This window comes from Miniopterus natalensis, chromosome 1 (genome assembly GCF_054644295.1).
Source record: "Miniopterus natalensis isolate mMinNat1 chromosome 1, mMinNat1.hap1, whole genome shotgun sequence".
NCBI lineage: Eukaryota > Metazoa > Chordata > Mammalia > Chiroptera > Miniopteridae > Miniopterus > Miniopterus natalensis.
Window position 1 is genome coordinate 185,071,590 of NC_142081.1, and position 13,062 is coordinate 185,084,651.

General features: G+C 46.7%; 1 protein-coding gene across 1 annotated transcript in view; it reads right to left on the minus strand.

The window, feature by feature from the left end:
- The window catches only part of PCDH7 (protocadherin 7), a 393,817-nt gene extending 382,011 nt beyond the window's left edge, over positions 1-11,806 (minus strand). The window contains exon 1 of the mRNA XM_087827900.1: positions 8,612-11,806. Within this exon, the coding sequence (XP_087684026.1) occupies positions 8,612-11,776 (3,165 nt within the window). The 5' untranslated portion in view covers positions 11,777-11,806. The remainder of the gene's footprint in view (positions 1-8,611) is intronic.
- Positions 11,807-13,062: the final 1,256 nt, after the last annotated feature.

The window sequence follows — 13,062 nt, forward strand, 5'->3', positions numbered from 1 at the left end:
CTCTGAAATCAATAAAGACATATTAAAATATATATATTAAAAAAGAAAGAAATTTTATCTAAACCGGTCTGTAAACTCTTAATAGAGAAGGAATTATTGTCTTGTTGTCTAAAATGAAATGTCCAAATGCTAAAATATGTAGGGTGATGGGTGTTGTGTTCTGGGTCTATCTCCATCTGACCACAGGCGCCTCCCTAAATGGTAAATTCCAGAATTTACAAAGGAGGTTGGCCAAGAGACAGGGAAGTAGGAGAGAGGACAAGTCTGTGCAGAGGCAGGACCAATGGCGACATATTCAAAGATTAAAAAAAAAATGAAACAAAAAACAGGAGTGATAACAGATTCTCAAAAGCTTTTTGCTGTTGATAAATGCTGCTGTAAGAGTATGCTGTTGATCATTCTGATTCAGCTTAATAGTAGACTAAAATCCTTGGGAAAGTCAGTAATTTTTTTGTTTTGATTTATGATGTTTTTCTAATGTAATACTAAATCACCATCATTTCCCACCCCAAACAGTCTAGAGTGGTGGTTCTCAACCCTTTCAACTGCTACCACCATAAGACAAATGTTTGCACAGCAAACACGAACAGGAACACACACATGCACACAATCACAACTGAAACACAGAATGCACAAGACGGTATTTACTCCTACAATAGGGGTGATGTCCTCAGAATTTCTCTGCTTTATTTCATGTCATTGGAATTGTGGTAGAGACCCACATACCCCAATAGGGTGTTGCAACCCAAGTTTGCCAAATGTTGCCTTCAGCATTTTCTTAGGGAAAGTGTTCCTAAATAATGCCTCTCTGCCAGGTGCACATTAGGTTATCTCCAAATTGTGGGCTTTTTTTGGTCTAAAATTTGTTTTTGAGTTAATGTGATTTGTTACAGGATTCAAAGGTTAAGTACATCTAAGGAAGTTTACTACTTAGGATGAGGAAATGTGACATTTCCAAGAAGCAGAAAGTGGTAAAAATTCCTTTCACCAGCTTCTTATATTTACTTGTCCTTGTGCTCAAAGTAAGAAGAGGAGCTGCGGATAATTAGGTTTTATTCAGGAAATGTACTATATAGTCTCAATGATATTTATGAAAATTTCCTTTTTTTACAAAATTAAATCAATAGCTAAAAGAATAAAAAGCCTGAAATATATGCATTAGAGATCTGCACAGGCTAAAGTGCATTTCTTATCACTCCACACATTAATATTGTTCCAGTAGTTATTTATTTTGCTTAAAGGGCTTTTATATTGACTATAATTGACCCCCAAAAATCTCAAGAATCTGGCATTCTTGGTATTTCAAAACTCAGGGAAAACTTTAATGGGGCAGATGATGTGGTAGATATTTTATAAAATTGTCAAACATTACATATGAAACACTTATTTTATGGCACATAAACATATACAACATAACAAACAGAGACATAAATATACAAACGCAGAGGGACAAGCCAGAGGATTCCCTGACTTACCTAGAAAATCACCTATACAACTAAAATGTGACCACCTGCTCTCTCAACAATACATAATATAACATGCTGAATTCTCAGAAGCTGCTGGAATTTATGTTATCTGACATCAACTAGAAATAGCCTTCAGACAAATGTAGCCCACAAAAACAGGAAGCCACGCATATTCCTTCTGAATGTGACCACGGTGACTTCCATAAATCTAACTGAAAGGTTCTAAATTTTCTTAAGAACTTTAACCAAAAAATGCCTTAAAAATTCTATAGGTACTCTGGTCAGTATTTCAGGATTAAGGGGGGAAAAAACAACCCATTGGCAGTGCCTGTGACAAACACAAAACTAATCTCTGAAATTTGATTCATAGCCAATAATTTTTATAAATATTGCTCGAGGTCTTCACGTACACATGTGTGGAGACACACATACCAGCACACACACAGTGGTATTTGGACATGCACACACAGGATGAGCAAGGGACACCATCCTTTACTCGAGCAGAGCTATCTCGCTGGCCTGGAAAAGGTGGTGATTATATAACACTTTAAAAATATTGATCAATTTAGGATTTTATTGAAAGTCGGTATTTAGTGTATTATAGACAAAGACTTAATAGACTTAATTTCCCCTGGTTCACACAAAGCCAGAGTCTTAAAATTATTGTTGAAATATGCTCTTGGATTGCTTAAAAGACTTCACAATTAAGTTCTGCTAAGCGCTTCTTTGAGAATAGAATTCCTGGTGACTTAGACATCCGTTAGTAGCACATTTCTTTATTAACACTGTTTCTTTTATGTTCATTTATTTTAATACTATTTTCCTTTAAATTAAAAAAAAATAAACTCGAAAATCAAATGCACGAGTAGAAGGAGCAGTGATTGGCTGATACCCCACGGCCAAGGGCAGGCTCCAGCAGGTTTCGGAGTAGCAAGGTCATCAGAGTATGGTGCATAAAGGAGCATCATTTTAGAGTGGAATTCAGCCAAACACAGTCATGTGTGGAAGTGGACGCATCTGAAAAAAGGAAAACAAAGGTTTATGCAGGTAAAAAAAAAATGCAGTGAAGAAATTTTCCCCAGCGTCTTATGCCCAATGAGAATGCTGTGGTAGAGGTTTTGAAGCAGAGAATTTTTATTCGCAAATTATGTATTTTTAAATAATAAATATGCTTGGGGGGGGGAGTTAACTTGTCAGATAAAACCTACTTGGAAGCTTTGACAAGTTTTGTTTGTTTGTTTGTTTGTACACAGCATTGGAGTTCAAAACAAACATCACTAAATTCCTGAAAATAAAGCTTTATTCCGCCTTGAAAACATTAATTCACCAGAAGTGATAATTAAGATTAGTTTTAGTGGTTTCAGCTCAATTCTTCTTAAAATGTGATTTCTCCCACAACACTAATGCTAAATAAAGCACTGTGTAATGTTCCGAAACACAGTTCCTGCTTTAGAAAAGATTCGAAGGGCTTTTAAAGTAAATAAGAAAGAAAACCAAAGCTGACTCAAGATATATATAAACAGATCTTACTGTTTCTATACAGTCACAGCAAATGAATGGATGGGGAGCCTTGCTATAGTCTAGAAACTGGTTACACACATCTTAAACATAAAGCTCTAAACAATTATTATACTAAATTTCCTGCATAACCTTCATCACCACCCTCTCCCAGCGGGGAAAAAAAAAAAACGGTGTTAAAATGTTTACCATTGATGTTAAAACCGATGTTAAAGTGGCTATGACAAAGCAATGGTTTTGTCACATTATATTTAGTTTTAAAAATAGTTCAGATTTCATTTTGAAATTAATAAATTCTTTAGACTCTACTCCACTAGATTTGTTAATTGTCTAACAAGGAAACAATCCGATTGAAAAACAACAAAAGGTCACATTCTCCTAAAATTTTGCTAGAAAACAAATTTAGAGGAAAAATTAGCTCACAGTTGTACACAGTGGGGCAAATGTAGACTTATAGTTGTTTGTATGGAAAATAATACAATAATGAATACAATAATAAACTGTGTTTTGTGTACTCACACTGTAACCCTACGTTTGGCCCTCCCTTACATCAAGGATGCTGCTAAGATAAAGTGCATTAGCCAAGCTGGCAAAATGCAAAGGAGTGCAGAAGCAAAAGGAATCACCAGGACTGATGGGAAAGGTCGAGGGTTATCCCAGATACAATGCATACAAGGTTTCATACATAATGTATAGAAAGCTTTCATTCATTTCCACTAAAAGAGTGTTTTTACTGAGGATATTCTAAATGCTAGATAGGTACTTACATCTATTGTCACTGTCCTGCTAAAATTATAAACTCTGTCCATTAACTTGTTGAACATCTCTTCTAAACCACGTTAAGTTCCTTTCATGTATGTCATCAATGGACATCTTCCATAAGGGGAAAATAAATAAGAATTTCTTTTAAAAATCTATAACATTTGAATGTCAATTTGCCCAATAATTTTACAAATAAAAACAAGCACCTAGAGCAGAATTATATTCCATTTTTTAAATGTCTGTCTACATAGCCAAATATACAGTTATAGACACATAAATATATCTCAGCAGGTTCCTGTCATTATTGAATATATACAGAGGAAGCTACAAAAATTCACACCCCCACCCCCCGAGGTGGCATGAGAATAAAAAGAGCAGTGGGCTCCGCGTTCCGTGACTCGGACTCCAGGCCACATCATCTCCCCGATTTTCTTGTGACTATAAAATGAAATCAAGTTACTTTTTCATATTCGGCTCACTCTCCTCGCCTACAAAATGAGGGGACAGGTTGAGCTGATGTCTTTTAACTTTGAAATGTGATGACTAGTGATTTCAGATACAGACATGAAGCAGTTGATTATCATATGTTTTATTCAGATTTTGTGTGCGTTTAGCGTTAAAATATAGCCCGCATGTCAAGGTACAAATACCACAAGCAGAAGTCGAGTGGCACCACTAGCTTACACGACACATCTGGACGTGTCTGGGAGGGCGCAGGCGGAAAGAGGGGAGAGCTCCTGCCATGTGTATCCTGTGCACACTTTTCCACATATGAAATATGTCATTACTCCAAGACAGGAAGATAACAAGGTAGAGTGATTTGGCTACACTTATCCAGGTGATTATTTACTTAAAAATCTATACATTGACTTTGTGGTTTTAGGTCTAAGTCATTAATTTACTTAATAAATTTGGGATAAGTTTCAAATAGTCGCACCTGAACTTCCTTAAAAAAGTTCATGTTCATTGCGATCAAATCAGTGCTGGCCCCGTCCTTTCCTTGCACCACCCAGAGATGCAGGTAATCTGCCTTAGGAGATACTCTTGACTAAAAACAGCCTCACCTTCCTCGGTTATTAGTTTCTTGTCTAAGATATCAGGCCAATGGTAACAGAGACCCCACCGTATGTATATTCACTGTACCTCCTGAGAGGTGTCCTTGGTTATAGATCGGAGAACCATACTGTAGAAATTATGCTTATAGAATTAAAACTGGACGCTATGGTTAACATCACTCCGCAGATGCATTTCCACTGTAACGTAGATGGTGAAACATACGTACACAAATTGATATTTAATTTTCTCACTGCTTAGAGCTCTAATAGATGATGACAAGTCACGTCATCCATTTGCTTTCCAATTTTTAATTTAAAAAAATAATTCCTGCCATATTTTTTTACTAAGTGTACAATGAATATTGGGCAACACTTGATCAATTAAGAGAACATTATTCAGACTACACTCAGCAGCTCCTTGCGCAAAGGAAAACTGTCACTGGAGTTAATATAAATTTTTCTTGAGTATTTCAGAATCGGCTACAAATGGATCTTTAAATTAATGTTTACTGAAGCTGTATCCTCTATACTCTTGCCAAAAAATAAAGTATCTTATTTTCCACTTACTAAACACAATAAAGTGTTTACTTGCCAGTGCATTATCTAAATAACAGCATGGCCAGGATGAGCTCAAAAGGACTTGAACATAATAAGCAAAGTGATAACTGCACTTTTACACTTTACTAATATGTTGGAATTATGTTAATTTTTTAAGAAAACTGAAAAATACTTAACACAAGAAAACACTGGAGATTTAAAACTAAATAGAAAAATAAAATGCTTCCGTTTTAATTTTACAAATTAAAAACACAGATGTACTTCCAGGTTATAAAACTTTAATTACCACCAAGACGAGGTTTATCAAGCAAAGCAAGAATGAAATGGAAAGGTGGACACTTAATCTCAAGAGTGTTGTCAAGGGTCCACGTTTTGTTCAACTAGACACAGGATTATTGACCAAGAGCTTCCACTGCAAACCTCTGAACTTGGAAAACCTGGGCTTACATCATCAGTTTTCCTAATGTGTGAATTTTAGAAAGAATTCCAGCAACTCTGCAACACACATCTCCTAGCTTCTACCCAAGGGTAACTATAGAAGCTGCCTTTGAATGTCGCTAGAGCTGTGAAAACAAGCCTAACATGGAGGGAGAGGGGCATTATTTACAAACTTTTATTTCTATAAAGCTGTTTATTGCAATGTAGCCGTTAAGAGGACTTAGGAGCACCACTTCAAAATGTCTCATTTCATGAAGATAAGAACATTGTAACAGACACCACTTCCATAATATCAAGTAAAGAACTATGATAAAGCAATTTAGGAAAAAGGCTTCATGTCAGATGAAATCTCAGGTTTTTAATTAATCCCTCCAGTAAGGAATTAAAAGATGGCAACCCTCTAGATTCAGTATCAAAGGGGGGAAATATAAAAAAAACCTGTATTCATTTTTTAAATTTTATTTTATGTCAAGTTTAATCAAAGAAAATGCATTCTGGCATTGTGTAAAATCTAAAGGTAATATCTGTTTTTTTTTAATAAAAAGAGAAAAATCATGTATGCTACAAACAAAAATCAGAACCAAAACAGAGCCTGTTTATTATGTCAGATGCCTAAAGGAAATGTAACTTTGTAAATGGATCCCTGTCCCCTGACAGCAATATTGAGATGAAGTGTATCAATTACTATTACTAATTACATTAAGGGGAATGTATTCCATTCCCCTTTATTTCATTTTAGGTCAGCTATTTATTGTGGTTAAAACTTTATACATCTGTTGAATACCTAATGACATACAAGTTTTCCAAAGTCACTTTCTGAAAACGGCATGATTTATTCCATTGGCTTTGCAGGGGATGTGAACTTCTTTGCTCAGCTAAGAGACTTACACCATACATTAGTTTATTTATGAGCATATCACTTTGCCTTTAAACAGGATGCCACAACAGTCTTGGTATTGGCTGTTTCAAATATTCAAGAATATAGAGTTAACCCCATTTGATGAGCCAAAGAAAGCCTAAGTGACAGCACAGAACATATGAGGTGGTTACATTAAAAAAAAAAAAAAAATCTATAAATCTGCCAGGGATGTGTCAACTCAAAAGTTTCAGGTTCCATCATTTAGAATGCAAATGCCATTCAGCCACAAGACAAAAAGTCCTATTAGGAATGACAGCTGAGTAGTAAATATTCTGCAGAAAGATCTCCTCAGTGGCTTTTGCTTTACAAATTACCATTTACTAGGGAAATTTCTACAGATCTCAATTTATTTGTGGGTGTTTATCTTATAAGTAATTTTACAAAAGTGCTATTATTTTAACCTCAATTGCCCCTGTTTAGAAAACTGATAAAAGCACCCAAAAGAAAACAAAAATCTGCTTCTAACTCCAGGTAAAGCAATGACACAACAGACATCAACTTTCCAGTTGTTAAATTTCACTTTAAAAGAAGTAAATAACTCCGGCTCAAGTGCATCAAAAGACGTATTTTCAAAAGCCATTTAATGCAATGTAGTTCAAACCTGTGTTTTCTTGGATTGCTTTGATTATTGGATATAAAAGCATTATCAACTCTGATTCTCCTTATCCAAATAGCTCGGTTTTATAAGGCTTAAAATAACTTTTTCCATTGCCTTAATTATTCTCAGATCACACATTCCACATGCAAAGCAGATCTAATAGAAAAACTATTAGTGATACTCTTTGATAGTGATAAATGTGTTTCTTGAGATAAGTCTGAAATTAAGGAATACGTCATTTATTAGATTTATTAGCAGAGGGGCTACCGCATTACAGCAGTTCCCAAAAGGGTTTATTTGCTGTGTGTCAAAGTTTGCTGGGTGTAAAAAGTAAACTTGTGAGTGTTATATATCACCCAAGCAAAACTTTCAAAAAATAAATTTTACATTTTATGCAGTTAACCTCAAAATGTACTATTTTTTTTTTTTTTTTTTACTGTTTCTACATTTCACTGAGAAACAACTGTACCAAATACTTCACATAACTTTGACAGCCTCAGTATAGCACAATGTATACCAACATCACCTTGCCCACAGACAGGAACACTTTTGTTGCTTTGCTTAAATACCTGGTTCATACAGTGTACTTTTGCTTATAAACTTTTAATACCAAACATGAAGGATGCAAATGCTGATCGTATAACCTCATAGAAGTCTAACTGCTATAGGTGCAGAAGTATTAAAAATGTGGTTTTGCATGACATCTGCCTATCACTAAATATTTTCAAACCAGCATTTTTGTCAACAGTCAGTACTTCTGTATTTCAGACTTGGTACATTAGCATGACTCAGCATCCCTTTCTCTGTAAGATTCTGCATAAGGCGTAACACTGCTGAAACTTCTACAGTGTCCAAGTTGCAGAGATACCAGCAGTAGCAACTTTCGACATTCTCTCTGGATGCACCTTTCCCCTTAGGAGCCACAAAAATACAAATAAATAAAAAATCATTTCAGGTTAAAGCTAACCATCCAAACAATGTATCCGTATTTCTTCTGGAAACACAGTATTAGGATGAACTGAGGCTGTAAGCACAAAGAGGTACAAAACACTGCCTACTCTGAATATTTTCTTTAGTCGCTTAGTAAACGTGGGTCTAACTTGCAACACACGAGTGGTGCCCCTTGCACAGACGGGCTCTACCAAAATAATGTTGTCTGAGTGGCCATTAACTTCCTATTAAAACCTTAAATCACAGCCTTAACGCAAAGAGAAGGCCACACTTTGCAGAAGATGCTCTGTCCCAGGGTTACCGGCCTTCTCCGGGGTAGTTACATGAGGTGTGGGATGCGTCTTACCTGTTTGCTGTACTTGTTATTGGTCTGACAGCTGTATTCAGAGCAGTGATCCGATCCAATGGAGATGTTGTCTCCTGCTCCCACAAACGTGTTGGCTGGTGGCAGATCTTGCACGGCCTGGTGTTTTTTCCCTGCCGTGGGTGACTGGGGGTGAAGCTGGACAGTGGGCAGCGGGGAACTAGATTTGTAGTGCCTGGCCAGGTCAGGGCTGCCGGGCCCCCCGTTCACCGACCGGTACCGGCCCATGCTGGGGCTGTCCGACAGCTTCTCGTTCACGCTGTCGTACCTCTGCCCGTTTGGTTTGGAAGCTTCTACAGTGACGATGCTGCTGTAGAGAGGCTGCTTAGATTTTTTGCTTTTCTTGTCTTTTTTAGGCTTTTTCGATTTGTCATGCTGCTGGGGTGTAAAAAAGTCTTCGTGGTCTTTCTTGCCGGCCTCATAGCCGTTTTTATTTTTGGACCGGCAGTACCTTGCCATCACCACGATTAAGATGATTAGGATCACTGCCATAATCCCAGCCACCACCCCGATGACAATGCTGAGCCTCTGCTTGCTGATTTCATAGCTCGGGTCGCCGGCGATGTCCTGGGTGAGCGGGGTGTGCAGGCTCCGGGCTATCTGGGCGTCCACCACCGTGGCGTTGGAGACGCTCTCGTTGACGAACACGTGCACCAGCGCGGTGGTGGACTGGGCCGGCTGCCCGCTGTCGTTCACCTGCACCACCAGCCTGTGCAAGCCGTAGTGCTTCTGCGTGAGCTTCCCCACCAGGGACACCACGCCGCTGGTGGGGTCGATCTCGAACAGCTTGAAGGGGTTCCCCCCCACGATGCTGAAGTTCAGGTCTGCGTTGATGCCGTCGTCGCTGTCCGTGGCCAGCACCGTAGCTACCACCGTCCTGACGTTGCTCGAAGGGGGCAGCAAGGTGTAGGACAGGTTTCTGGGGAGGGTGACCGCGGGGGCGTTGTCATTTTCATCCATCACGAAGAGCGAGACCGTGGCTGTGGCGGACCTGGGGGGGTCCCCTCCGTCCACGGCCTTGACTCGGAAGGTGTACGTGGTCTGCTGCTCCCGGTCAAAGGACACGGTGGAGTAAATGGTGCCCGTGTCGTTCTCGATGGAGAACACGTCGCCGTTCTCCTCGATGTACAGGCTCATCTCGGCGTTGCGCCCCTTGTCGGCGTCCATCACCGTGACCATGCCCACGGGGCTGTTGGGCTGCAGGTTCTCCTTCACGTAGAAGGTGAAGACGTCCTGCATGAACTTGGGGTCGTTGTCGTTCCTGTCGGCCACCTGCACGATCACGGTGGCGCTGCCCTGCAGCCCCGGGACGCCTTTGTCTCTGGCCGTCACCGTGAACTCGTACCGGTCGGTCTGCTCGCGGTCCAGCACCGCGTGCACCAGGATGTCGCCGGAGTCGGGGTCGATGGCGAACACCCCCGCCACCGAGGGGTCCAGCGCGTAGGCCACCTCGGCGTTCCGGCCGCTGTCCGCGTCGCTCGCCAGCACGGTGGCCACGCGCTCGCCGGGCGCGTTGTTCTCGGGGAAGTACACCTCCACCACCGCCTGCCCGAACGCCGGCGCGTTGTCGTTGGTGTCCGCCACCCGCACGGTCAGCGAGTTGTTGCTCGAGAGGCTGGGGCTGCCGGAGTCCACCGCCACGATGACCACGTGGAACTCGCGGGTGGCCTCGTAGTCCAGCGGCGCCGAGGTGTGCAGGAAGTACTTCTTCTTGTTCTGGTCGCCCTCGGTGTCGCTGGCCGGCTTCAGCTGGAAGGGCACGTCGCCCACCACGGTGCAGGTGACCACGCCGTTCTCGCCCTGGTCGCGGTCCGACACCTGCACCAGCGCGATGGGCGTGTCCACCAGCACGTCCTCCGCCACGCTGGCCACCCCGTCCTTGAGCGGGATGCGCCCGATCTTGCGGATCTCAATGGCCGGCACGTTGTCGTTCTCGTCCCTGATGACCAGGACCACGGTGGCCTTGTCGGTCTTGGGGGGCTGCCCGCGGTCGCGCGCCATGACGGTGAAGCGCAGCTGGCCGACCTCCTCGCGGTCGATGCGGTGCAGGACGCTGAGCCAGCCCGACGTCTCGTCCAGGCGCAGCAGCCGCCGCACCGACTCGGTGGCCGCGCCGAACACGTACTCGATCTGCCCGTTGACCCCCACGTCCAGGTCGGCGGCGCGCAGCTGCAGGATGGGGGTCCCCGGCGCGCTGTTCTCCGCCAGGTCGGCTTCGTACACGCTCTTCTCGAAGCGGGGGCTGTTGTCGTTCACGTCGGTGATGAGCACCCGCAGGATGGCCTGCGAGGAGCGGGGCGGGTCGCCGCCGTCGCGCACCCGCAGGGTCAGCTCGTAGGAGTCGCGCTGCTCGCGGTCCAGCGCCCCCTTCACGATCAGCTGCGGCTGCTTCTCGCCGTCCGGGGTGTCGGCCACCTGCAGCTCGAACACGCTGCTCCGGCCGCCGCCCGGGCCCGACCCGCCGCCGCCGCCGCCCTCGGGCGCGTCCGGGCGCCGCTTGGAGCCGCCGGCGCCCGCGCCGCTCCCGCCGCCCCCGGGGTAGGGGGCGCTGTCGGCCGGCCCCGCGCGCCGACCCTCGCCGCCGCCCCCGGGCTCCTGCAGCAGCTCGTAGCGCTCGATGCCGTTGCGGCCGAAGTCGCGGTCGGTGGCGGTGGGCAGCAGGTACAGCGTGCCCACCGGCCGGTTCTCCTCCACCGTCAGCGTGAGCACGGGCGACGGGAAGGTGGGCGTGTTGTCGTTGATGTCCAGCACGATGACCCGGCCCTCGAACAGGTCCACCCAGCTCTGCGAGGGCCCGATCACCGACACCTCGAAGTCCAGGAAGCACTCGTTTTCGTCGAAGATCATCTGACACTGGGGCAGCTTCTCGCGGTCGATGCGCCGCTCGCTCGTGCTCAGCTCCCCCGTGAGGTTGTCGATCTTCAGGTACTCCGAGCCCGACTCCAGGCTGAAAGTCACCTCGCCCGAGCCGGTCACGATGCCCAGGTCCGAGGCGACGTTGCCGACGCGGACGTCGGCCGGGCCCTCCTCCGCCAGCCGGTACCGGAGGAGTTGCTTGGCGGCCGCCAGGCTGAGCGACAGCGGCAGGAGGAGACAGCAGCCCAGGCACCAGCCGCGCGCCCACCCCGCGGTCCGCATCCTCAGCATCTTCTCCTGCTGCTGCTGCTACTGCGCCTTCTAGACACGGCCCCCCCGGGCGCCCCCCTCCGCCCGGCCCGCGCCCCTCTCGGCGAACGGCCGGCGCGGCGGGGACAGGAGGAGGGAGGGGGCGAGAGCGGCGCGCGCGGGCGGCCCGGGGACACCGGCGACAGATCCTCCTTCTCTTCCTTCAGCTTCTTCCGAAAGTTACGGTTTCATAATTCATGCAGTGGGTGCTAATCGCCCGCTCGCCGGCCGCCGTGCAGTCGCGGTACTCACAGTTCACGGGACACTGCGCGCCGCGGGCTGCGCGCCCCTGCCCGGAGTCATCCCCGCAGCGGGCGGAGGGTCCGGGCCCCGTCCGGGCTCAGGCGGAGGGGGCCGGGGCCGGGGCCGCCCGGGCCGCGGAGCCGGGGAGCCGCAGGGAGCTAGCCGGCAGCCTCCCCCGCCCGCCACCCCTGCTGCTTCTTGGCTGCTGCGGGACTTGAGTCCGATTCGCGTTCCAGTCCCTCGCGCCAGACCCAGCTGGTCCTCCGGCCGCCCGGGCAGACCCGAGTCGCTCGCTCGCTCCCCGCACGAGGCGCCGGGGTCAGCAACAAGCCGCTCTCAACTCCGACTCCGCCGACTCCGCTCGGGCAGCGGGGGAGCCGGTCCGCCGATGGGGAACGGAGAATGCCCGTCAGGTCGCTCCGGGCGCCGAGCAGCCGAGCCCGCCCGCCTCACGGAGCGGTCCGCGTCCGGGTGCCGCCCGCGCGCCGCAGAGCAGCCCGAGCCATCTTCCGAGATGCCCGGAGAGTCGGTCCCTTCTCGCCCCGAAAGCTGCTCTTCTCTTTTTTCTTAACAACTCTGCGCAAGGTCATTAGTCACGGAGCCGCCGCCTGAAGCCGCAGCCGCCGTGCGCCCGCGGGGGCGAAGGCTGAGCCGCCCGCGCCGCGCGGTGCCCAAGTTTGGGTTCGCAGCCGCAGAGTCCGCGCCTTCCCTCACCTGCATTCGGCCCGCGTGTCGGAGCACTGGGATCTGCAGCGCCGTGCGCGATTCAGGGAGGAGATTGCAGCCTCCCTCCCGCTCCCCGCGCTCGCGGTCCCTCCCCTCCCTCCCCCCGCGCTCGCCCGCTCCCTCCCTCCCTCCCTCCCCTCCTCCCTCCTCTCCCTTCCCCTTTCCCCTTCTCCCACTCTCTCCCGCGCGAGCCGCTTCCTTCCCCAGTCCCACTGCGGGCAACTCGAGCTGAACTTGATCCCTTTGCAGTTCAAAGGTGAGCGAACCAGGCTCTGGGCGCAGGCGACGTGGGCCGGCGA